This window comes from Schistocerca cancellata, chromosome 6 (assembly GCF_023864275.1).
Source record: "Schistocerca cancellata isolate TAMUIC-IGC-003103 chromosome 6, iqSchCanc2.1, whole genome shotgun sequence".
Classification (NCBI taxonomy): Eukaryota; Metazoa; Arthropoda; class Insecta; order Orthoptera; family Acrididae; genus Schistocerca; species Schistocerca cancellata.
In genome coordinates this window covers 98,977,030-99,003,450 of record NC_064631.1, presented here as the reverse complement: position 1 = coordinate 99,003,450, position 26,421 = coordinate 98,977,030, and the positions used below count along the sequence as shown (strand labels likewise).

General features: G+C 45.5%; 1 protein-coding gene across 1 annotated transcript in view; it reads left to right on the top strand.

Moving 5' to 3' along the window:
* Window positions 1-3,613: 3,613 nt before the first annotated feature.
* The window catches only part of LOC126088168 (uncharacterized protein K02A2.6-like), a 425,315-nt gene continuing 402,507 nt past the window's right edge, over window positions 3,614-26,421 (top strand). The window contains exon 1 of the mRNA XM_049906291.1: window positions 3,614-3,665. Coding sequence (XP_049762248.1) covers window position 3,665 — 1 coding nt within the window. The 5' untranslated portion in view covers window positions 3,614-3,664. The remainder of the gene's footprint in view (window positions 3,666-26,421) is intronic.

The following is a 26,421-nucleotide window of genomic DNA, read 5'->3' as shown; positions in this document are numbered from 1 at the left end:
CTCGCCCCAGTTGTACGGACGACATTGCTAGCGACTAGACGTACGAGGCCTTCCTCTCATTTGCCGAGAGACAGTTAGAATAGCCTTCAGCTAAGCACATGACTACGACCTAGCAAGGCGCCATTAGCCTTACCTACTTTGAGAGTTATAGTATAAATGTCTCAAGAAGAACGCTGTATTCATCAGAGAATAAAAGTTAAGTATAAAGCAACTACGTACTTTTCTTGCTACCATTCAATAGTTATCCTGTTTCAGACTTCACGCCCGTCTGCATTAGTTAGCGTGCCTTTCGGCTACCTCCGAGTGGTGTGGCTGTCTTGCTACGCCACAACAGTTTGGCGACGAGTCAACGTGTTCTTCCTACTTGTTTTGCTCTGATTTGATTTGCTTGTGTCATGGCTTCGCCACAATCTCCAGATGTACTGTCCGAATTTTATCGCTTGCAGAATCAGCAGACGCAGGCGTTATTGGATGCCCTGGGACAGCTCGTCCAGGGTCAACGTGCGCTGCAAAACGATGCGGCCGCCGCCGCTTCCTCACAGCTACCGCAGCCACAACATGCAGTTGCACCGCCGTTTCGCCAGTTCGATTCCACTCAAGAATCTTGGGCGGAATATTCCCGACAGCTGGATTTTCATCTGGCAGCCTACAGAATTCAAGGTAACGAGCGGCAGCCTCACTTATTGTCTTGTGTCGGCGTGCAAACGTACCGTGTGATAGTGAAATTGTTTCCCCGACGCGACGTAGCTACTCTGTCCTACGAAGAAATTGTGTCGGCTTTAGATGCCTATTTCAAAGAAACAGTTAATGTGGTTGCAAAACGGTATACGTTCTTTCGTACGAAACGTACGGCCGGTCAAACTAATAGGGAGTGGGTTGCAACTTTGCAAGGCCTTACTAGGGATTGTGAATTTCAGTGTGACTGTGGCCTTCCTTATTCAGATACAATGGTGCGTGATGCAATAGCACAGAACGTTTCTGATGTTCGCATAAGGGAACAGATTTTGAAACTAGTTAATCCCTCCCTTCAACAAGTGATAGACATATTGGATAGGCAAGACACACTTGACTGTGCTCAGGAATCTTTTGAAGCTTCGCCAGCAGTGTGTAACATTAACCGGCCCGCTGGACGCGCTGCGCGGCCCGGTAACCGGCCCTCGCGCACTTCGACGCAGCTGACGCCGCGCTCTAAACCAGGTGTGCCTCGCCAGCCCGCAAATGCAGTAAAATCATGCCCGCGGTGTGCTACTAGACATTCGCGTGAAAATTGCCCGTCACGCCAAGCTATTTGCTTTTACTGTCACAAGAAAGGACATGTTCAAAGTGTTTGCCAGAAAAAGCTCAGATCAGACAATCACAACCGTTCCAGGCCCTTTGCTTCGCGCCGGAATCGAACCACGGACACTCAGGCTCGGGAACCTTCGCCCATGGACATTCACGTAGTTAATGCCACTCCGCCCAGTGTTACTCTTTCTAACAGTGACTGTGTTCGTCCCACAAAAAGTGTGCGTCGACGTCGACGGCAATCCCGTCACGTCGCAGGTGATTCTGTACCAGTGTCTGTTCAAGTGGCACAAAACAGTCGCTCTTGTCGTCAGCAGGACAATAAACTTTTTGTAGATTTGGACTTTGCCGGACAAGTGATACCGTTCCAGCTCGATACCGGAGCTGCAGTTTCATTGCTCAATCACGCCGCGTACAAACAACTGGGCGCACCGCCGTTGCGTGCCGCAAACGTTCAGCTCACTAGTTATTCAGGACAGCATATCCCTGTGTTAGGACAGTGCAGCCTTCTTGCAACATACAAGGGACAAACAAAACTAGTGTCATTTTACGTTCTTCGTTCTTCTGCTGCAGTGAACTTGTTTGGTTTAGATTTATTTCAATTGTTTAACTTGTCTATTGTGAATCAGGTTCTCTCAGTGAACCAGACTGTGCCTTCAGCCAGTGTTTCTAGTCTATGTGAGGAATTTGCAGACATTTTTGCACCGGGCCTTGGTTGCGCTAAGAACTATGAAGCACATTTGGAACTAAAAGTCAACGCGCAACCGAAATTTTTCAGAGCGCGCAATGTTCCCCACGCATTGCGTGATGAGGTCGCAAGAACATTAAAAGATTTAGAATCGCAAGGTGTCATTGAACGTGTGCAGGCTTCTCTCTGGGCCTCACCCTTAGTGATTTTGCAAAAACCTTCCGGCAAATTGAGACTTTGCGTGGACTTCAAAGCAACAGTGAATCCACAACTAGTGACTGCTACTTTTCCTTTGCCCCGCCCGGAAGATCTTTTTGACAAACTGTGCCCGGGAAAATATTTTTCAAAGTTGGACCTAGCAGATGCGTACTTGCAAATACCGGTGGACGAAGAATCCCAGCGCGTATTGGTGGTTAACACGCATCTTGGACTATACAGATTCAAAAGACTGCCATTCGGGTGTGCATCCGCCCCTGCATTGTTTCAGCAATATTTACAAACTATTTGTGCGTCGGTCCCTACTGCAGCTAACTATCTGGACGATATAGTGATCTCAGGAAAGACAGAAGCAGAACATTTACAAAATCTCAGAACACTATTTCAGGTCTTGCGACAGAATGGTCTTCGCTTGCGGAAGGACAAATGTGTGTTTTTTGCTCGTGACTTGCCGTATCTGGGACATGTCATAAATGCCCAAGGCATCCATCCGAGTCCAGAGCACATCAGTGCCATACAGGACTTGCCTGCACCACAAACTTTGAAGCAGCTACAGAGTGTGTTGGGAAAAATTAATTATTATCATCGCTTTCTGCGCAATGCCTCTTCCATTTCAGCTCCGCTTCATCGCTTACGCCGTAAAGGTGTTCCGTTCGTCTGGTCGACGGAATGCGAACGCGCCTTTCGCAAATTGAAATCGGCGTTGCTTTCAAATACTTGCCTTACGCCATTCGATCCCCAGAAACCCCTTTTGTTGATGGTAGATGCATCGGATTTCGGGATCGGTGCTGTGCTTGCGCACAAAGATGGTTCGCATGATCGCCCTATTGCCTTTGCGTCCAAATTGCTCTCGTCAGCGCAAAGAAATTATTCCCAGATAGAGAAAGAAGCTTTGGCTCTCGTGTTTGGTGTTACGAAGTTTCACGATTTCTTGTATGGTCGTCACTTTACCATCATTACAGACCACAAACCTTTGACATCGCTTTTTCATCCGAACAAGCCTGTACCTCCACGTACAGCGCAGAAATTCATTCGCTGGTCTCTTTTCCTCTCGCAGTACCGCTACGATATCTTGTACCGGTCCACTGCTAAGCACGGAAACGCAGATGCGTTGTCCCGTTTGCCTGTTGCCGAGGATAAAGCATTCGATTCTTCCGAACTTGCTTGCATGTTCATTGATGCGGACACTGATGACGTGGTCGAATCGTTTCCGATTGATTTTCGTCGTGTAGCTACAGCCACAGCTGCAGACCCTGTCCTTGCTACCGTTTTGCGTTTTGTTACTACGCAATGGCCCTTGTCGAAGTCACGGATCGAGGATCCGATGGTTAGCCGATTTTTTGCTCACAAGGAGAGACTTTTTGTACGACGTGGTGTTTTGTTGTTGCGTTCTGATAATGATCAGTCTAGGGTCGTGGTCCCACGTTCGTTACAGTCATCTGTCTTAAAGCTTCTCCACCAAGGACATTGGGGTATAGTGCGTACGAAACAACTTGCTCGTCAGCACTGTACTTGGTTCGGAATCGATGCTGCGATTACGAATATGTGTTGTTCTTGCATGGCGTGTGCCGAACAACAATCCGCACCGCCGCGGAAATTCTTTGCTTGGCCGAAAGCCGCTTCCCCTTGGCAACGCTTACACATAGATTTTGCTGGTCCATTCTGGAATGCTCGATGGTTGGTTGTTGTCGATTCCTTAAGTAATTTTCCTTTTGTTGTCCGGATGTCTTCCACGACGTCTTCTGCCACCATCCAAGCGTTGTCTGCTATCTTTTGCGTGGAAGGTCTTCCACAGACTATTGTTTCCGACAATGGCCCATAATTCATGTCCGCAGAATTTCAGTCGTTTTGCAAGGCCAATGGTATTCAACATCTGACGTCCGCGCCGTTTTCGCCTCAGTCAAACGGTGCCGCTGAACGATTGGTCCGGACTTTTAAGTCACAGATGTTGAAATTGAAAGAGTCGCATTCTCGGGAGGACGCGTTGTTGCTCTTTTTGTCTTCGTATCGCTCTCAGCCCCGCGATGGTCGCTCGCCGGCTGAGTTGCTTCACGGTCGTCCTCATCGAACCTTGATGTCTTTGCTGCATCCGCCGCATCAGGTTCCTGTGCAGCGGCAGACTCCTGCTTTTGCTCCTGGCGACGTGATATTCTATCGCAGCTATCGCGGTTCACGGCGTTGGCTCGCAGGGCGCATTCTTCGCTGCCTCGGCCGCGCGATGTATTTGGTTTTGGGGGCCTCTGGTGAGGTGCGTCGGCATCTCAATCAGCTGCGCCTCTGTCGTCGCCTGGGTTCTGCCGCTCCCCGTCTGCTTTCAGCGACGGAGCCGTCCGGTCAGCGCCCTGGGGACCCATCTACTGGCTCGCCTCCTCCCCAGGTGTTATCGACGATGCCTTCCATTTTGCCTCATGGCGTCGCGCAGCCGCCGTCGCCGCCGCAGACGCCGCCGGCGCAGCCCGCAGAGGACGCTTCGCTGCAGCCGCCATCCGCCTCCCTGGGTCACGCGCCGCCGATCGCTTCCCGTGACCAGCTGTCGTCCGCCCTGGACCCCTGGCCCGCTCCGGACCACATGGCGTCATCGCGCGTCGGATACCCCGACGCAATGGAGGTCGATCCTTCGGCCACTCATGTCTCATTACGGGCGCATACGCCGCATGTTGACGTGCACCCTGGAGTAGGTTTCCCGGTGTTTCCTAGCTCCCCTCGGACCGAATGGCCGGGTGCGGGTGGCACAGCCTCGCCTGTTGTTAGGCTCCCCACCTCATCGCATACGTCAACATGGGGCCCTCCCCACGGCGGGCGGAAGCCTTATAACACGACCGTTCGCCGATTTGCGGGGGAGGAATGTGGTGTCACCGCCAGACACCACACTTGCTAGGTGGTAGCTTAAATCGGCCGCGGTCCATTAGTACGTGTCGGTCCCGCGTGTCGCCACTGTCAGTACTTGCAGACCTAGCGCCACCACATGGCAGGTCTAGAAAGACGGACTAGCACTCGCCCCAGTTGTACGGACGACATTGCTAGCGACTAGACGTACGAGGCCTTCCTCTCATTTGCCGAGAGACAGTTAGAATAGCCTTCAGCTAAGCACATGACTACGACCTAGCAAGGCGCCATTAGCCTTACCTACTTTGAGAGTTATAGTATAAATGTCTCAAGAAGAACGCTGTATTCATCAGAGAATAAAAGTTAAGTATAAAGCAACTACGTACTTTTCTTGCTACCATTCAATAGTTATCCTGTTTCAGACTTCACGCCCGTCTGCATTAGTTAGCGTGCCTTTCGGCTACCTCCGAGTGGTGTGGGTGTCTTGCTACGCCACAACAGGCTGTTTATGTTTTCTTATTGGACTATCTTTATGGACTGTGAGAAAATTTTAGCTTTTGACCAACATTGTATTAATAAGTGTGTGCATTTGATATCTTTCTTACTGTAATTATGAAAAAATTTTTCAAATCTGTATTGGCCACTGCCCAAAAAGTTTGTAAAATTTTTTTGTGGGGAGCGTGGGGGCTATGTAAGTAGGCTGTTTATGTTTTCTTATTGGCAATGTTACGTAGCGCTCTATATGAAAATCACTGGCTGTGCTGTGTGCAGTCTGTGGCTAGTTTGCATTGTTGTCTGCCATTGTAGTGTTGGGCAGCGGCAGCTGGATGTGAACAGCGCGTAGCTTTGCGCAGTTAGATGTGAGCCGCCAGCAGTGGTGGATGTGTGGAAGGAAATGGCGGAGTTTTGAAATTACATATATTATGACTTTTGATGATATTAAGGTAAGTACAGTGTTTGTTCTCTATTAAAATCTTTCATTTGCTAACTATCCCTATCAGTAGTTAGTGCCTTCAGTAGTTTGAATCTTTTATTTAGCTGGCAGTAGTGGCGCTCGCTGTATTGCAGTAATTCCAGTAACGAAGATTTGTGAGGTAAGTGATTTGTGAAAGGTATAGGTTAATGTTAGTCAGGGCCATTCTTTTGTAGGGATTTTTGAAAGTCAGATTGCGTTGCGCTAAATAATATTGGGTGTCAGGTTAAGCACGGTCGTGTATAAATTGTTCTAAGGGGACGTTTCAGTCTCGGCGACCAAATTCGCTTGTTGTACATCCTATGGAACATATCTGAGTCGCTCTCAGGTGTCATCATCGAGTACGCGAATTATGTGACCTGTACGTAGACATCTGACGCCACATACTTCGCCAAAGATACCATAGTCGGATCCCTGATACGCAGAATCAGTGATGTCTTTCTTTCCAAAGACTGGCAAACCAGCTGTTAAGCTTGTGGTCATAATCTGCTGGCTCATAAATGTATGTGACGTGTACGCGACAACAGTCAATATTTTCGAAGTATCTATGTGGGAATTTAGACGTTTATGTTGGTGAACCGATACTGAAATTTTTGGAACATAGCAAAATCGATGACGGCAAAACCGCCGAACTGATTGATATGACTGTTAACGGTTTTCATTACTTAGGTAATCCAGTTTCTAACTTTGATTCGTAAATGCGATGTAAGCAGTTCCAGTAACTTTTACATTGCTTTCAAAAGTGTCTGGCGGCAACTAAAACAGAAAATTGTAGAAACTATGAGTAGATACGATAGCAGAAATCAAACAGCGTTTAGTACTACTTGAAGATGTTATGAATTCGGCCAATCAATTTTGCCGATTTATACGCTGCCTAAAGAGCATGTTTATGCTGATCACGTACGAGTGTGGACCATGATGATCTAATGTACAGAGCCCTTGACTCTAGACCTGGAGTTCTCGTAAGGGAGAAGACAGTAAAATTGGGTTTAACGTCCCACCGACATCAAGGTCATTAGAAGCGGAGCAAAAACTCGGATTGTGTCAAGCATGGGCACGGAAGTAGGCAGTGCCCTTTCAAAAGAACCATCTCGACATTTGTCTGGACCGATTTAAAGAAATTACGGAAAACCTAATTCTGGATGGCCGGACAGGGTCTGAACCGTCGTCCTCCCGAATGGGAGGCTAGTAAGCTAACCACTGCGCCATCGTCTTGGTGGAGTTCTCGAGATCAATCCCATAGAGGGGCGTGGATTTTTTTCTCGTTGAAATCCGCCTCGGACGACACCAGTTCCACTTATCCAGCTGTCAAAAGAGCACCGGATATCTCTCCCGCGGGTAAAACGCTGCTGCGCCATCACGCTCCTTCTGGTAGCCGCGGTGAAGGAAGGTGGTACTCTACTTATAGTTAGGCCAATAACAAGCACACGTCTCGGTTAAGTCTTTTTTTTCATTTTTTATTAATAGCCGGGTGAAAAAGAGTCACGTGAATCTGCCATAGTAGCGGTGCTAAGATTTTTAGTCTTTAATAAAACGGTTTAACGAACAAGAAATGTTTAATTGTCACTTTCCACTGCGTTGAAAGACAGAGTCACTGTACAAAAGGCGGTTACCAACTAGTACTGTTTTAGTAAAACGCAAGTTACGACACTGGCAGAAACTATCAATAAACACGTGACATAAGAATCGAAACAGCATTGCTACGACTATAATGTAACTTTCACCGTGTAGCATAGCTTATTACATGGTACGTGTGTGGGTGCAGTGTGCAGGGCCTGCTCTCATCTGGTCTGTAAGGTAGTTTTCGTTGTCGTTCTCAGACTTTCATCATATTGCGCCATTTAACCATCCCTACTCTGGAAGTATTTTTTGTGGCCTGGCCGAGGACGATTTGCTGTTTTATTTGTCATCACGCTTTCCCGTGTTGTTAGTCAGAGATCCCGGATATTCCCTCGCAAGTTTGGTTTGAGCCAAATTTTTTCTATTAATAACTATTTGTTTGGTAATTTTTCATTTTTATTTCTGACCAAAATTTAAACTCATAATGTTCATCCTAGAGAACAGATCATAAAGTCCCTCATTCCTCCATGACACTATTGTCATCAGCAAAGTTTAGATATTTGATTTTCCTGCCGCCAGTTAAAATTCCAGTTCCCAGCCAGCCAATGGGCCACTGATCAAATACTCTGCGTAGATGTTATAGTGCTGAGACAGTAGTATGCACCCTTGCCTAACTCCATGTCACATCGGAAAACTGAGTGTTCACAATCCTACTTTACGGCTGCAATGCGGCAGTTACAAAGATCTTTTAGGTATTTTGGTGCACCGAACAAGGTATTCAATTCTATCGTTTCTTTTCCCAAGCCCGTTTGACCTGACTGTAAAAACCGCTCAAAATAACTGTTATCGTAAATAAACGACTTTCTACTTTTTTCTATTATTTCCTGTAATAAAGTTAAAAACATAACACACATTAATAAATGTTGACTGTATGATTTTGGAGATGCATAAAAATCAAAATATTAAATTAAATAGGCAAATAAAAAAATACTCAATACGTCCATCGTTAGCTGCTTTATTTGAAAAGTGGTGTTTGAACACTACACAAAATCACCTGTATCCTCATATTGATTCAAGTTTTTTGAAATTCTGCTCAAAAACTGCGTTGTAATTGGGGTTGTATTACACAGAAGAGCCAAAGAAACTGGTACACCTGCCTATATCGTACAGGGCCCCCACAAGCACGCAGAAATGCCGCAACACGACGTGGCATGGACTTCTGAACAGCAAGTTGCAAAGCATCCAAGATATGCTCAATATCTGGGGGGGGGGGGGGGGGGTTTGGTGTCCAGTGGAAGTGTTTAATCTCAGAAGAGTGTTCCTGGAGCCACTGTAGTAATTCTGGAAGTGTGGGGTGTCGCATTGTCCTGCTGGAATTGCCCAAGTCCGTAGGAATGCACAATCCACAGTAATGGATGCAGGTGATAAGACAGGATACTTACGTACGTGTCACCTGTCCTCTCTAGACGTATCAGGGGATCCATATCACTCCAGCGGCACACGCCCTACACCATTACAGAGCCTCCACCAGCTTAAACAGTCCCATACTCACATGCAGCGTCCATGCATTCATGAGGTCTCCATACCAGTACACGTCCATCACAATTTGAAACGAGATTCGCCCGGCATGTTTCCAGTCATCAACAGCCCAGTGTCTGTGTTGAAAGGCCCAGCCGAGGCGTAACGCTTTGTGACGTGCAGTCATCAAGAGTACGCGACTGGGCCTTCGGCTCCGAAAGCCCATACCGATGGTGTTCCGTTGAATGGTTCGCACGCTGACACTTGTTGATGGCCGAGAATTGAGATCTGCGGCAATTTCCGGAAAGGGTGCACTTCTGCTGCCACGTTGAACGATTCTCTACAGTCGTCTTTGGTCTCGGTCTTGCAGGATCCTTTTCCGGCCGCAGCGATGTCGGAGATTTGATGATTTACCGGATTTCTAATATTCACTGTACACTTGCGAAATAATCGTACGGCAAAATCCCGACTTCATCGCTACCTCATAGATGCTGTGTCCCATCGCTCGTGGGCCGACTGTAACACCACGTTCAAACTGTCTTAAATTTTGATAACCTGTTATAATAGCAGCAGTAAGCGATGTATCAACTGCGCCTTAGATAGGCGTTGCCGACCGAGTGCCGTATTCTGCGTGATTATGTATCTCTGTATTTGGTGCTTCATTGTATATGGCCATTACCGATATTCAGTGCTAAAGAGAAGGTTGAAGAACTGTGTTTTTCGTGTCAATTTGTCCGGTTTGAAGAGTTACAAGCAAGTAAAGGGATATTGTGTAAACAGAGGCAGCATTCCATCTGATTTCTATTTCATTTTATACTATGAATGAATTAATCGTTTTGTAAATAAAAACGCCTTCTTTCGGTGGAATGTATTTCATTTCTTCCACACCTTTTACTTTAAGGTTTCTTCAGTAGCATCTAGAATGATGCATAAAGCGATCTCGTAGTAGCTAAGACTTTTCATCGCAGTTCAAATATCTGCAACTAGTGGCAGAAGACTAGTAATACTCCACAGCAATAGGGGCAAACAATATGAAAATTATGAAGAAAGAAGGAACATGAAAAGGTGCTGATGTATCTTAAATGAATGTATAGTTTTACCTCCAGCATGTGACCACGTAAGAGGAAACACAGATGCCAACCCAAAACGAAACGTGAACTGTTTCACAATCTACCAATATCACCTATCAAAACAAAACTGTATCATGTATGAATTCATGGTTTTGCGGCGATATTAATAATTAATTAGTTGGTTAAAATCCCACGAGCTGTCGACCGAGCTCTCCTCAGTCATTGTCAACTGGTAAGAATGACTGCTGTGTCACCGTGGCCGCGTCGTTATATAGCCGCACTGCTGGCTGTGACGTCACTGGTGCTCTCTTCCTCGCCATATATCGTAATGTTTTCATTCCGCGTCCGTCGCGCCCTTTTTAACCTCGCGATGGCCGGGTCCCAGGCTGTGCTGAGCTGCAAACCGCCGTCCTTACTGATGATGTTTTCAGAGGTTTTTATTTCAATAGCTTCTTTTATGACGCTATCCCAAAATCCCTTCGTCCTCCTAACGACAGATGTTTCATCGAATAGAATTCGGTGTCCATTTTCTAAGGCGTGTTCTGCCACGGCTGATTTTTCTGGATAGCGTAGACGTAAGCACCTCTAGTATTCCGTCCGGCGTTGTTCCACAGTGCGTACTGTTTGGCCGACGTACTAACAGCCACGTGGCATGGTATGTTGTACACTCCAGGCGTTCTGAGCCCTAGATCGTCCTTCACAGTCCTCATGAGCTGTAGAATTTTTGCTGGGGGCCTGAACACCGATCTAATGGTATATGTCTTCAGGAGCCGGCTAATCATTCCGGACACTGTACCACAGAAAGGCAAAAACGCAAGTTTTTTGTTTTCTTCTTCCGTGGTGTTCTCTTCTCTGTTGCTGTGTTTCTTGCGTGACACATCAGATATAGCCTGTGACACCTGTCCGTGGCTGTACCCGTTTTCCCGGAAGCCTTTTCGGAGGTGGCTCAATTCTAGTGGCAGACTTTCTGCATCTGAGACGAATTCAGCACGATGGGCGAGGGTATTCAGAACGCCACGTTTTTGTGCCGCATGGTGCTGGCTGAGAGCGTGCAGATACCGATCTGTGTGTGTCGGTTTCCTGTGGACACTGTGGCTGAGGTGCCCATTGTTTTTCCGTCTCAGTCAAGGGGATATAAGGCTCTGAGCACTATGGGACTTAACTGCTGAGGTCATCAGTCCCCTAGAACTTAGAACACTTAAACCTAACTAATCTAAGCACATCACACACATCCATGCCCGAGGCAGGATTCGAACCTGCGACCATAGCGGTCGCGCATTTCCAGACTGTAGCGCCTAGAACCGCTCGGGCACTCCGGCCGGCCCCTCCGAGATATAAGAGTTAGTTCTGAAGTGGTCACCCTGTTTAGACTTCCGGTCAAAGACTGTATAGATCTTCTCTCCCAGTTCTATGCTAGCACAATTGTGGGACTGTTTAAGCACACGTTGACGTTGTCGTATTTCCTACAAGGCGGCCAGTATTTCGACCAGTTGGACGGCATGGCTGTGAGAAGATCATTAACTCCATCCATAGCCAACCTCTTTATGGAAAAATGTGAAGACATCGCTTTGGGCACGGATCCAGCTGAGCCAAGTTCCTTTCATCGTTACGTTGATGACACTTTTATCATCTGGCCCCATGGTCGTAAAAACTGAGAGAATTCTTAGAACACCTGAACAGCATTCACGGCCACATCGAGTTTACGATGGAAGTCGAGACAAATGGTGCAATGCCCTTCAATGACGTCCTCGAAATCCAGTGGGCACCGCAGCCACAGTGTCTACAGGCTGGAAGCCCGAGAAAATCTTATTAAAAGTCTATCATCCTGATAACACTGAAAACGCATTAAAGCAAAAGGCGAAACGCCTCTGGAGAAATAAAATACATTGCGACAAGAAAAGGCGTGCTATATTTACAAAACGAATACTTCTGTTCCTGATGCAGATGAAGTTCATGCAAACAAACTTGTTATGAGTGAATGACTGGAAAATTTTTAATTTATTACTGTTACCATTATTTCTTTTTCCTTTTATTATTTCAAGGGAATGTCGGACAAATGAGTGAATGAGACATGTACTACATTACTAAGTCACTTCGTAGAAAAGTTTCCTGACATAGGTGGATGCCATTCTTCTGTACTATGGATGCCCGGCGCTGACAGCAAAAAACTTAAGTATAGACCAACTGGGGCAAGTCTTGCACACCGCACGTACATGCGTACCTTAAGTCTCGACACATGGCAAGAGGTACTACGCTATACCAATTTTTATGTGATGTGTTCATTAGTCGTTTCTGTTGGCATTGTTAGAATATTAAAAAAAAGTGATTGCTTTTCCCGGTTTCCATAAAACCGCAATATTTCGAACAAATAGAAATTTTTCAATTGAAAATTACTCCTTTTTTTTTTTAAATGTTTATTTGGAAACGAAAAATTTGGCATTGCTGCTATGGCTAACTGACATTTCGGATTTTCCTTACTCGGTTATTAGTAAAAAGTAGTAACCACCTATTATAACCGAGACCAAAGAATACCCGAAAGTACCGGTATGTAAATAAATACCGGTACTGGTTGTAACTGGTCAGTTTTTCGCGTTCCTACTCAAAATTCTTTGGGCACATGCGACAACTTGTCCCACACGACACAACCAAAGACCTTTTTACAGTTTAGAAAACAAATGAATGCAGGGACACAGAAATCACATTTTGATTTACCTACTTCAAATTCATGAATGCCGTTTCAGTATCCTTACCCGTCACGAAGCTTGTTTTTTCTGCAGGGATCTGAGATTGCAGGAATTTCTTTAGGCATTGATTTCTTCTATACAGGAAAACTTTTCAAAATGCGATACTAATGCTTTAGTTGCGTAATTGGAGTGTTTCCTAACCGAAACAAATAAAATGCAGGAAAACACAATCTGAAGACTAGGTGACATAATTAAGAAAGTGCTATTGAAAGACTGCTCAGTTATAAACATATTACTCTCGTCACTATATTTTAGCGAAATACCACTGCTACAGGAACTGCAAGATAAGACTGATTGTAAAAAATAGAGAGACTACTTCTCTTTGATGCGGTATATCATACGAGGGAGTTAATGTCATTTATGTTATTGTATGCTTTCATATGTCTTCCTTTCGTGTTAGTTTTGTGTTCCAAGGCAATATTTAGTAGGTATTAAATTAATGTCTATAGAAATATGGATAATTAATGGCCATTATACACGAGTCAACATGTCAGGAAGGAATATTTAATTTAAGAAACGAAGTAGGTGTGTAATATTTTTGTACTATCTCTCAAAATGAACCTTGTATAGTATAGAAGGAGCTCTCTAGCAGGGATGTTTCTAGTTTACCTTTAAATTTAGCTTTACTATGGGTCAAGCATTAAATGTCGGTAGTGAACTGATAAATAATTCTGTTAGCAAAGATTAATCATACTTTTTAGAGCATATGTAAACTTTAGTGAAGCGTAATGAAACTAATATTTTCCTACACTTTATTTACAACAAATTTTAAGAGTGAATATGTGTTCTGTGATTCTGTAGGTAAAATACATGTGAAATAAACATGTACAACACCACTGTGGCTGAGCACTACAACTTGCTCTTATGAAGCACTTAAATCAAATGAAAATTTTTTTCTTATAAATGTCTCACCTCAGAATATAATCATGTAGAATGTTACACTGCATAATTGATAGAAGTACCGTACTTTATTCATTTTCAGTGGCGGGTAAATTCAGATTTGAATGAATTTAGCTATTTAAGAAGCAAATAAACGTATTTTTTCTATTTTAAATTCTTATCAATACATGTCCCCAAAATTTTTGATAATTTGGCGGTACTTATTCACTCTTACCCATACCTAAAAATTATGCACAAGTCTCTATTCCGCTTTTTTTTTAAAATCTGAAATGAAACTGTTTACAGACAAGTTAATACGACATAAATTTTACAAAAAAAGGGTACAAAGCTAAATGACATTAATTAAAATTCGTCTTTGTGAAGCTGCTTCCATGTCAGCATTCTGTGTGTCGTTATTTTTCACGCATACAAACTCATGGTTTTCATATATTAAAATTTCAAGTTTCTGCGTCAATTCAATTTAAGACATCGATATAAACTGTAATGTAATGAGCACATTCAAACTCCGAGGTAATCGAGATTAGGTAGTACAGGTGTTATAACCTTAAACGTCTCACTGGTTTCCTTTACGCAATTAGGGCCATAAATTCATTTATCTAGCGTGGATCTGTTTCTCTGATAACGAAGCAACGTCGTAGGCAGTGTTATTAGTACGCTCAGAATGCAACAGATAGCTCCACCTGCTGGCCAGCTGACCGCGTCTGCGGTTGCGCCTCTGTCATTATGCAACACGTTTCACGATCGCGTTCTGCAGATAAGCATGCAACTAACGGCGCAGAGACGGTCGCATCGGCACATTTCCAGGCAACTATAAACAGTGCGATTTAGAGTTTAGCAGACATGCAAATTATTGCTTCTATTATCTTCCTAGGTTGCAAATTAGCACTGAAATTTCAGCTAACATAATATCTTTGAAAGTCAAGAGGATGCATGGTCCTCAGGTTCAGTCATTTTAGAACTGCGTTACTCGAACTCGAAACAGGCCGCAGCTATGTTCCTTCAACTTAGTATGTTGCAGTACAGCCAGGACGAGTTCGGTACTACATACATTATGTATACGATCCGGTGTTTAAATCACTAAGGAAAATAAGACATCTACACACGATTTGGCGATGTAGAAAAAATGTGCAACAACGCAAAAATAATGAATGTGTTTCAGATTCGGAAGTTTAGGTGATAGGGAAAGAGCGGCAATGTACAACATCTGCAAGAGACAATGAGAACAATAGGAACGAGGAATATAAGTGAACTATAAGAATGGAAGGCCAAGAGGAAAGTGCTTCGGTGAAAGGGCACAAGGCAAAGATGCTGTGTCTTTCCTCTACTGTTCAATCAGCACATAAACAGAGCAATGACGGAAATAAAAGAATGGTTGAAGAGACTAACTGAAATTCGATGTTAAAGAATATCTATTTTAACATTGTTATCCATAGTGAAAGAGTATACTTGAAGGACATGTTGATCGGAATGTACCGTCTAATGAGCACGAAGGAAAGAAAGTTACGAGGCTCAACAGCACTGAGATGATAACCTTTAGGACTACATAACACACGAGATGAAAAAAAGAATCTGCCACTTTTGAAGCAAAATAATGCATTACGGACGAAACAAGGAGATAGAAGAAGCAGACAAGCACTGGAAAAGACGACATTACTCGCTAGAAGAAATCTACCGTCGCTGATGATCAACCGTGAGATAACCAGAAAAAAAGAGATTAAAATCATCTATTCCAAATTTGGTCTTATACAAAGATGTTGAATATCAAGTGGAGAAATAAAATACAAGGCTAAAAGGTTTTCAGTAAAAAAAAATGACAAAATGTATACATGAAAGACATCTTCTAGAAGAGGAGATAGATGATGGGATATGTCTAAGGCATCAGAGAATTTCCATGTAGATAGTTGGGAACGGTGCAGGGCTGAAACTATAATAGAAGATAAAGACTGCGATATTGCTCACAAATGATCAAGGAAGTTTGTGTGTAAGTGTTGCGAAAGGGTTGCCACAGAAGAGGAAGCTGTGGCTTGCCGCATCAGTGCAGTGAAAGTACACTACTGGCCATTAAAATTGCTACACCAAGAACAAATGCAGATGATACACGGGTATTCATTGGACAAATATACTAGAACTGACATGTGAGTACATTTTCACGCAGTTTGGGTGCATAGATCCTGAGAAATCAGTACACAGAACAACCACCGCTGGCTGTAATAACGGCCTTGATACGCCTGGGCATTGTGTCAAACAGAGCTTGGCGTGTACAGGTACAGCTGCCCATGCAGCTTCAACACGATACCACAGTTCATCAAGAGTAGTGACTGGCGTATTGTGACGAGCCAGTTGCTCAGCCACCATTGACCAGACGTTTTCAGTTGGCCAGAGACCTGGAGAATGTGCTGGTCAGGTCAGCAGTCGAACATTTTCTGTATCCAAAAAGGGCCGTACAGGACCTGCAACATGAGGTCGTGCATTATCCTGCTGAAATTTAGGGTGTCACAGTGGTCGAATGAAGGGTAGAGCCACGAGTCGTAACACGTCTGAAATGTAACGTCCACTGTTCAAAGTGCCAACAATGCCAACAAGAGGTGACCGATACGTGAAACCAATGGCACCCCATACCATCACGCCGGGTAATACGCCAGTATGGCGATGACGAATACTCATGCTTCCCAATGTGCGTTCACCGCGATGTCGCCAAACACGGATGCGACCATCATGATGCTGTAAACATAGCCTGGATTCATCCGAAAAATCAACATTTTGCCATTCGTGCACCCAGGTTCGTCGTTGAGTACACCATCGCAGGCGCCCCTGTCTGTGATGCAGCTTCAAGGGTAAACGCAGCCACGGCCTCCGAACTGATAGTCCATTCTGCTGCAAACGGCGTCGAACTGTTCGAGCAGATGGTTGTTGCCTTGCAAACGTCTGTTGACTCAGGGTTAGAGGCGTTGCTGCACGATCCGTTATAGCCATGCGGATAAGATGCCTGTCATCTCGACTGCTAGTGATATGAGGCCGTTGGGATCCAGCACGGCGTTCCGTGTTACCCTCCTGAACCCACCGATTCCATATTCTGTTAACAGTCATATAATTTCGACCAAAGCGAGCAGCAATGTCGCGATACGATAAACCGCAATCGTGATAGGCTACAATCCGACGTTTTTCAAAGTCGGAAACTTGATGGTACGCATTTCTCCTCTTTACACGAGGCATCACAACAACGTTCCACCACGCAACGCCGGTCAACTGCTGTTTGTGTATGAGAAATCGGTTGGAAACTTTCCTCATGTCAACACGTTGTATGTGTCGCCAACCTTGTGTGAATGCTCTGAAAAGCTAATCATTTGCATATCACAGCATCTTCTTCCTGTCAGTTAAATTTCGCGTCTGTAGCACGTCATCTTCGTGGTGTAGCAATTTTCATGGCCAGTAGTGTAATATTTATCAAGATCCCTCGTCCAGTAATGCAGGGTGTTCACAACATGTCCCGTATTTTTAAGGAGATAGTACAGAGCTATTACAAATGATTGAAGCGATTTCATAAATTCACTGTAGCTCCATTCATTGACATATGGTCACGACACGCTATAGATACGTAGAAAAACTCATAAAGTTTTGTTCGGCTGAAGCCGCACTTCAGGTTTCTGCCGCCAGAGCGCTTGAGAGCGCAGTGAGACAAAATGGCGACAGGAGCCGAGAAAGCGTATGTCGTGCTTGAAATGCACTCACATCAGTCAGTCATAACAGTGCAACGACATTTCAGGACGAAGTTCAACAAAGATCCACCAACTGCTAACTCCATTCGGCGATGGTATGCGCAGTTTAAAGCTTATGGATGCCTCTGTAAGGGGAAATCAACGGGTCGGCCTGCAGTGAGCGAAGAAACGGCTGAACGCGTGCGGGCAAGTTTCACGCGTAGCCTGAGGAAGTCGACGAATAAAGCAAGCAGGGAGCTAAACGTACCACAGCGAACAGTTTGGAATATCTTACGGAAAAGGCTAAAGCAGAAGCCTTACCGTTTACAATTGCTACAAGCCCTGACACCCGATGACAAAATCAAACGCTTTGAATTTTCGGCGCGGTTGCAACAGCTCATGGAAGAGGATGCGTTCAGTGCGAAACTTGTTTTCAGTGATGAAGCAACATTTTTTCTTAATGCTGAAGTGAACAGACACAATGTGCGTATCTGGGCGGTAGAGAATCCTCACGCATTCGTGCAGCAAATTCGCAATTCACTAAAAGTTAACGTGATTTGTGCAATCTCACGGTTTAAAGTTTACGGCCCCTTTTTCTTCTGCGAAAAAACGTTACAGGACACGTGTATCTGGACATGCTGGAAAAATGGCTCATGCCACAACTGGAGACCGACAGCGCCAACTTCATGTTTCAACAGACTGGTGTTCCACCGCACTTCCATCTTGATGTTCGGCATTTCTTAAACAGAAGATTGTAAAACCAATGGATCGGTCGTGGTGGAGATCATGATCAGCAATTCATGTCATGGCCTCCACGCTCTCCCGACTTAACCTCATGCGATTTCTTTCTGTGGGGTTATGTGGGTTTAACCTCCTCTACCAAGAAACGTGCCAGAACTGCGAGCTCGCATCAACGATGCTTTCGAACTCATTGATGGGGACATGCTGCGCCGAGTGTGGGAGGAACTTGATTATCGGCTTGATGTCTGCCGAATCACTAAATGGGCACATATCGAACATTTGTGAACGCCTAAAAAAACTTTTTGAGTTTTTGTATGTGTGTGCGAAGCATTGTGAAAATATCTCAAATAATAAAGTTATTGTAGAGCTGTGAAATCGCTTCAATCATTTGTAATAACCCTGTACTTGTTAAACAGAGAAAAGAAGTCCCATATACGTACGTTTGTGCCAAATACAGTTCTGGAAAAAATTTATACACCTTTTTAGAGGTTTCCGATTCACTCAAGATTCATTGTTGCAACAGTGCCTAGGCAGTACATGGAATTCTTATATTTAGACCCTAAAGGGCAATAGCACGAGAGGTTATGAGGTACCAGGTATTGACCCATGCTGAAACAGCCATATCAGTACATGGTATAGCCTCCATGGAAAGAATTGTAGGCACTGACTCTGGCATCCCGTCGATTATACAGGTAGCGTATGCAGTCCGGCAATACGTCATCTCACGTCTGTTCGACCTGTTCATGTAGTTCTGCAAGAGCTGTTGGTTGAGGGGTTGCGCGAGTTGCTTTTCGCCCCATCATATCAAACGTGTGCTCAATTGGAGACAAGTCCGGCGATTGTGCTGGCCACAGAAGTTGGTGCACGTCTTCAGAGAAAGTTGAGTTTCACGGGCGGTGTGTGGACGCGGATTGCCCTGTTGGAACAACACACAAACTTCCTGTTGCAAGAATGGCAAAAGAACGTGACTGGGAACATTATGCATGTGGCGAGCGCTGGTCAGCAACACCAAAGCTCAACGAGATCTGTCGCTTATCCCATTAGAGACCATAAGTACTGGGATGGGGCCAGTATGTCTTGAACGAATGCACTTTGCGCTCAACAGGTCCACATGGTACGATTAAACGACCATCACTTGTGTGCAGGCGGAATCTGCTTTAATCGCGTCTATGGAAGTGACAATGTGACCATAGATAACAGGATCGCTGCGCAACTGACGCAGCACGACAATTGGTTTGACAAATGGTACGTCTCGCCAGTTGAAAAGCCATTATTTGACCCAACTTCCTCAGTTGGTTGCAGGAAGAGTGACTGAGTCTCAGTGGCATGGTTGTATGCTTGCTTCACACGTTTGATCCACAGTGATCCTTCTGTCTGTGAGTATTCCCTATTAAAGGATAGACACAAATGGCTATCTGGCACTATGACAGTACGCTGTCTGTTGCCGAACGACGTTGAAACATTTATCAGTGCATCAACCATCCCCCAGGTGAAATACGTCATCGTCGGATCAAAACTGACGTTCTTTGCATGTGTACTAATTCTTTTCCGACCGTGTATCTACGTGGCAAAAAGAAACTGTCCCAGAAAATATTAAATGTGCCTTAGGATAGGCAACACAGCTTACCTCATCCGCATACAGGGAAGATAATGTAAGTTGGGCTCCCTGTCTTAAGGTGCATGTTTTTCGTATTTTTCTAGCCCAATAGTATTTTGTCGACCACGCACTTGTGATATGATCCATTTCGCTTGTGCCGAAGACAGTCAGTACTCAGTAACGTAGTCATGTCTTCCTGCTGACGTACATTGATCATCTCTTAATGGCTGTGTTTGTCCTTCTACTTCGGCCGCCGAATGTGATTCTTCCGTTAAATTTACAAATTTCTCGTACATCAGCCATTCTGTATATAGAGTTCTAAAGTTGAACCACCTCAGCAATTGCCTTAAACAATTTCACGAAATCACACAGCCTAAATCAGGATGGGAATTTGAATCTCTGGCTTTCCGAATACGTATCGCTTCTGTGGCCACTGCAGCACCTCAACCGCTTTCGGCGTTGTGCTGGCATCGAAACAAAGTTTATGATTCCACAGAGGGTGAAGGTAGACACTGACACGTAGTGCTATTACCATACGCAGGAGATGTCATCTACAGTGTTTTGCTATCATTTTAGTGAACGACGTTGTTCGACAAGCAGTTGTCACACTAAACGACACACTCAACACCATATTCAGAGCGAAAAAAAAAGGTTGTTCCGGGGACGTGCTGGATCATTGACAAGTACATTGCACAATCGAGTTAAAGGATCACTTTTACGGAACCTGTAATTCCCACCAGTTGCAGCGCTTGAATGTCAAATTTCGCTCAAATGCGTGTACGACCTTCCTCTCGAACGGTGCGCTCCGGGGACTTCATCCTCAGGCTCGACAACGAGTCAACCAGCAAGCGGTCAACACATGGCTAAAAAAGGGTCACAGTTCAGAAGTTCATGTGACGTGTAAGATGGGTAAATTACACTCCTGGAAATTGAAATAAGAACACCGTGAATTCATTGTCCCAGGAAGGGGAAACTTCATTGACACATTCCTGGGGTCAGATACATCACATGATCACACTGACAGAACCACAGGCACATAGACACAGGCAACAGAGCATGCACAATGTCGGCACTAGTACAGTGTATATCCACCTTTCGCAGCAATGCAGACTGCTATTCTCCCATGGAGACGATCGTAGAGATGCTGGATGTAGTCCTGTGGAACGGCTTGCCATGCCATTTCCACCTGGCGCCTCAGTTGGACCAGCGTTCGTGCTGGACGTGCAGACCGCGTGAGACGACGCTCCATCCAGTCCCAAACATGCTCAATGGGGGACACATCCGGAGATCTTGCTGGCCAGGGTAGTTGACTTACACCTTCTAGAGCACGTTGGGTGGCACGGGATACATGCGGACGTGCATTGTCCTGTTGGAACAGCACGTTCCCTTGCCGGTCTAGGAATGGTAGAACGATGGGTTCGATGACGGTTTGGATGTACCGTGCACTATTCAGTGTCCCCTCGACGATCACCAGTGGCGTACGGCCAGTGTAGGAGATCGCTCCCCACACCATGATGCCGGGTGTTGGCCCTGTGTGCCTCGGTCGTATGCAGTCCTGATTGTGGCGCTCACCTGCACGGCGCCAAACACGCATACGACCATCATTGGCACCAAGGCAGAAGCGACTCTCATCGCTGAAGACGACACGTCTCCATTCGTCCCTCCATTCACGCCTGTCGCGACACCACTGGAGGCGGGCTGCACGATGTTGGGGCGTGAGCGGAAGACGGCCTAACGGTGTGCGGGACCGTAGCCCAGCTTCATGGAGACGGTTGCGAATGGTCCTCGCCGATACCCCAGGAGCAACAGTGTCCCTAATTTGCTGGGAAGTGGCGGTGCGGTCCCCTACGGCACTGCGTAGGATCCTACGGTCTTGGCGTGCATACGTGCGTCGCTGCGGTCCGGTCCCAGGTCGACGGGCACGTGCACCTTCCGCCGACCACTAGCGACAACATCGATGTACTGTGGAGACCTCACGCCCCACGTGTTGAGCAATTCGGCGGTACGTCCACCCGGCCTCCCGCATGCCCACTATACGCCCTCGCTCAAAGTCCGTCAACTGCACATACGGTTCACATCCACGCTGTCGCGGCATGATACCAGTGTTAAAGACTGCGATGGAGCTCTGTATGCCACGGCAACCTGGCTGACACTGACGACGGCGGTGCACAAATGCTGCGCAGCTAGCGCCATTCGACGGCCAACACCGCGGTTCCTGGTGTGTCCGCTGTGCCGTGCGTGTGATCATTGCTTGTACAGCCCTCTCGCAGTGTCCGGAGCAAGTATGGTGGGTCTGACACACCGGTGTCAATGTGTTCTTTTTTCCATTTCCAGGAGTGTATTTCACGAGACAATTTTGCCTCTTTTACGATGGAGGTTAGAGCTGAGGGGCACAGCGCTAAAATCATGCGGTTTTGTTAGGAATGGCCGATGGAAACAGTCCAGATTCATAATCTCCACGGTAACGTGGCATAATGGCTGTCCATGAAACCATCCCATTCCTTGGGGCCTTGATTCCCAGACATTTCGGGGTCGAAAACGATAGTCCACAGTGCAATGAGCATATCACTTTGCGGGTTTCAACTCTCCTCTGCGAACACTGCGGGGCTGCAGTTCCATTAAAAGTGATCTGACGCCATTGGTACGCAGCGCTATCGAAATTTTTGCGCTTGTGTACATATTGGAACCAGTAGGGACCGCTTAGCACCCTTAGACGAAATTTGAACGTGATACGAAGCAGCAAGTGTGCTTATGCTTTGCCATCCCTCCTATTTTGTGTCCTCTTGTGCATGATCGTTGGGGAGGGGGAGGAGGTATGACATTGACACATGCGTGAGAAAAAATGGCAAAGAGTGTTTATAAGACCTCCCGGTCCGTCAGAACTTTCGATACCATTTTGTTGACCCTCTTAACAATGTACCTGTAGAGACAGAAGCCGCACGTGAACACCAGGAGCCTGCAGGCAGGCCACTCTGCTGCTCTTGCGCTTGACGGTATGCCATCTGGAATCGGAGATTGTCGAAGGAGTTGCCAGTCGGGAAACACATGGGCGTTCGTTACCACTGCTGTCTTTACAGGTATAGATTTAAAATTCTCGATAAAGGCGGGCGAAAGCCATCGACGGTTTTGCTGAACAGGGGTTTTAGAAGGACACTTTGCCACTTTACTCATGCAGGTTTGCCTTTTCTTAATCTTAGAAGAAACATTAAGAAAAGGCAAACCTACGTTTCTAGCATTTGTAGACTTAGAGAAAGCTTTTGACAACGTTAACTGGAATACTCTCTTTCAAATTCTGAAGGTGGCAGGGGTAAAATACAGGGAGCGAAAGGCTATTTACAATTTGTACAGAAACCAGATGGCAGTTATAAGAGTCGAGGGGCATGAAAGGGAAGCAGTGGTTGGGAAAGGAGTGAGACAGGGTTGTAGCCTCTCCCCGATGTTATTCAATCTGTATATTGAGCAAGCAGTAAAGGAAACAAAAGAAAAATTCGGAGTAGGTATTAAAATTCATGGAGAAGAAGTAAAAACTTTGAGGTTCGCCGATGACATTGTAATTCTGTCAGAGACAGCAAAGGACTTGGAAGAGCAGTTGAACGGAATGGATGGTGTCTTGAAGGGAGGATATAAGATGAACATCAACAAAAGCAAAACGAGGATAATGGAATGTAGTGAAATTAAATCGGGTGATGCTGAGGGGATTAGATTAGGAAATGAGACACTTAAAGTAGTAAAGGAGTTTTGCTATTTAGGGAGTAAAATAACTGATGATGGTCGAAGTAGAGAGGATATAAAATGTAGACTGGCAATGGCAAGGAAAGCGTTTCTGAAGAAGAGAAATTTGTTAACATCGAGTATAGATTTAAGTGTCAGAAAGTCGTTTCTGGAAGTATTTGTATGGAGTGTAGCCATGTATGGAAGAAAACATGGACGGTAAATAGTTTGGACAAGAAGAGAATAGAAGCTTTCGAAATGTGGTGCTACAGAAGAATGCTGAAGCTAAGGTGGGTAGATCACGTAACTAATGAGGAGGTATTGAATAGGATTGGGGAGAAGAGAAGTTTGTGGCACAACTTGACCAGAAGAAGGGATCGGTTGGTAGGACATGTTTTGTGGCATCAATGGATCACAAATTTAGCATTGGAGGGCAGCGTGGAGGGTAAAAATCGTAGAGGGAGACCAAGAGATCAATACACTAAGCAGATTCAGAAGGATGTAGGTTGCGGTAGGTACTGGGAGATGAAGAGGCTTGCACAGGATAGAGTAGCATGGAGAGCTGCATCAAACCAGTCTCAGGACTGAAGACCACAACAACAACAACATGTCAATGTTGCATCTCCCTATGACTGAATGACTGGAGAAAAGAAAATGTTAGCCTGAAAAAGCATTAGCGCGCTTAATTCCTTTAGATCACGTTCAAATTTAGTCGAATTGCTTTGAGCGGTTCTTAGTGATTCCACCTGTACACGCGGTCAAAAACAGCGGTCGTGCTGCGCTCCAAAAGGGGTGCGATCACATTCGATGGGGTTTCACCCTCACAATGTCCTTAGAGAAGAATTGAAACACAGGAGAATATCAGCAGAGTCAAAGATTGCCAAGTACGTCTTCCTGTGTCTCATGGCACTCCAAACCGTCGTCTGCGACTGCAGAAGTGTAGAAATCAATGCCCCAGGAAAATGGGTGCTTTCATTGATCTCTTTTGTGCCTCACGCTGTGGCCTTTTCGGACTGAATCTGAGCGGTGGTGTGCCTGGAATGTTTTCCTTGGTCACCCATAAGAAAAGGGCGTGATTTTAACGCAGGGCGTTGCGGTTCTGACCTCCATCGCAGAGGGGCAGAATTGTCTTGAAGTGACATCATTTACCCATCTTACACCCCACATGGACTTCTAAACTGTGTCCCTTTTTCGCATGTATCGACAGATTGCTGTCTGAAGCGTCACCGAACTCGAAGGTGACACTGCAATCGCCATGATTTTGCGCCATTATAGATAAGGTTTGTACGCAACTTTGAGCCAAATTTGAAAGTGAAGCGTCGCAATGGATGGCGGGGATTCGAAAAAGTGATCCCTTAATTCTGTTGCAGATCGTGGAGGATTTTGCACGGTTCTCAACCCGAATGTGGAAGAAGGAGTGTTGCGGCCAGTATAAGACGCTCCTAAAATAAATCTGTGGAGAACTGAAGTTGCTTGTACGCCTATTCCAAGCTCTTCCGTGAACAATTGCTTTACCCGTACAGTACCTGCAGCTCCGCAAGACACGCCAGATTCCAGATGCGTCAGTGGGTTCTAAGATGGAACGCTGAAGATTGGCCGCTAAGAAGTCCCATTTTATTCATGGAAAGCACGGGATGCGCACAGAGTTAAATAATTCGTAACCACTTACCGACGTCTGGCACGTTGCAAATCAATGAGCTATCACGAGAGGAAGGCACTGCGTATTGGTGTGTGGGTAGGAACTGTGCGTGGTAGCTTCACAGGGACTAAAACTTTATTGGACAAATTAAAAGTAGCTGTTTATCGATGTTTTATGGGTGACAAAGTAACGGACAAGTTACTCTTGCAAAACGACAACGGATAATGCCGGCCATCATCATCATATCACGGTACGCTAAAGTACATCTGACGTTCGTAATGTTGGCTGTAATCCCTGTTTTTAATCACATCATATGATGAGACGACTGATATATATGTCTACAAACGTTTGTAATATTTCGACGATGGTATGTCATTCAGACATATCTGATATTTACTGATGTTTTAGCATTGCAGTTGAAAATGGTTCTACAGGGCTATTACAAATGATTGAAGCGATTTCATAAATTCACTGTAGCTCCATTCATTGACATATGGTCACGACACACTACAGGTACGTAGAAAAACTCATAAAGTTTTGTTCGTCTGAAGCCGCACTTCAGGTTTCTGCCGCCAGAGCACTCGAGAGCGCAGTGAGACAAAATGGCGACAGGAGCCGAGAAAGCGTATGTCGTGCTTGAAATGCACTCACATCAGTCAGTCATAACAGTGCAACGACACTTCAGGACGAAGTTCAACAAAGATCCACCAACTGCTAACTCCATTCGGCGATGGTATGCGCAGTTTAAAGCTTCTGGATGCCTCTGTAAGGGGAAATCAGCGGGTCGGCCTGCAGTGAGCGAAGAAACGGTTGAACGCGTGCGGGCAAGTTTCACGCGTAGCCCGCGGAAGTTGACGAATAAAGCAAGCAGGGAGCTAAACGTACCAGAGGATGGTACTCCACCGAACTTTCATCATGATGTTCGGCATTTCTTAAACAGGAGATTGGAAAACCGATGGTTCGGTCGTGGTGGAGATCATGATCAGCAATTCATGTCATGGCCTCCACGCTCTCCCGACTTAACCTCATGCGATTTCTTTCTGTGGGGTGATGTGGAAGATTCAGTGTTTAAACCTCCTCTACCAAGAAACGTGCCAGAACTGCGAGCTCGCATCAACGATGCTTTCGAACTCATTGATGGGGACATGCTGCGCCGAGTGTGGGAGGAACTTGATTATCGGCTTGATGTCTGCCGAATCAGAATGCCTAAAAAAACTTTTTGAGTTTTTGTATGTGTGTGCAAAGCATTGTGAAAATAT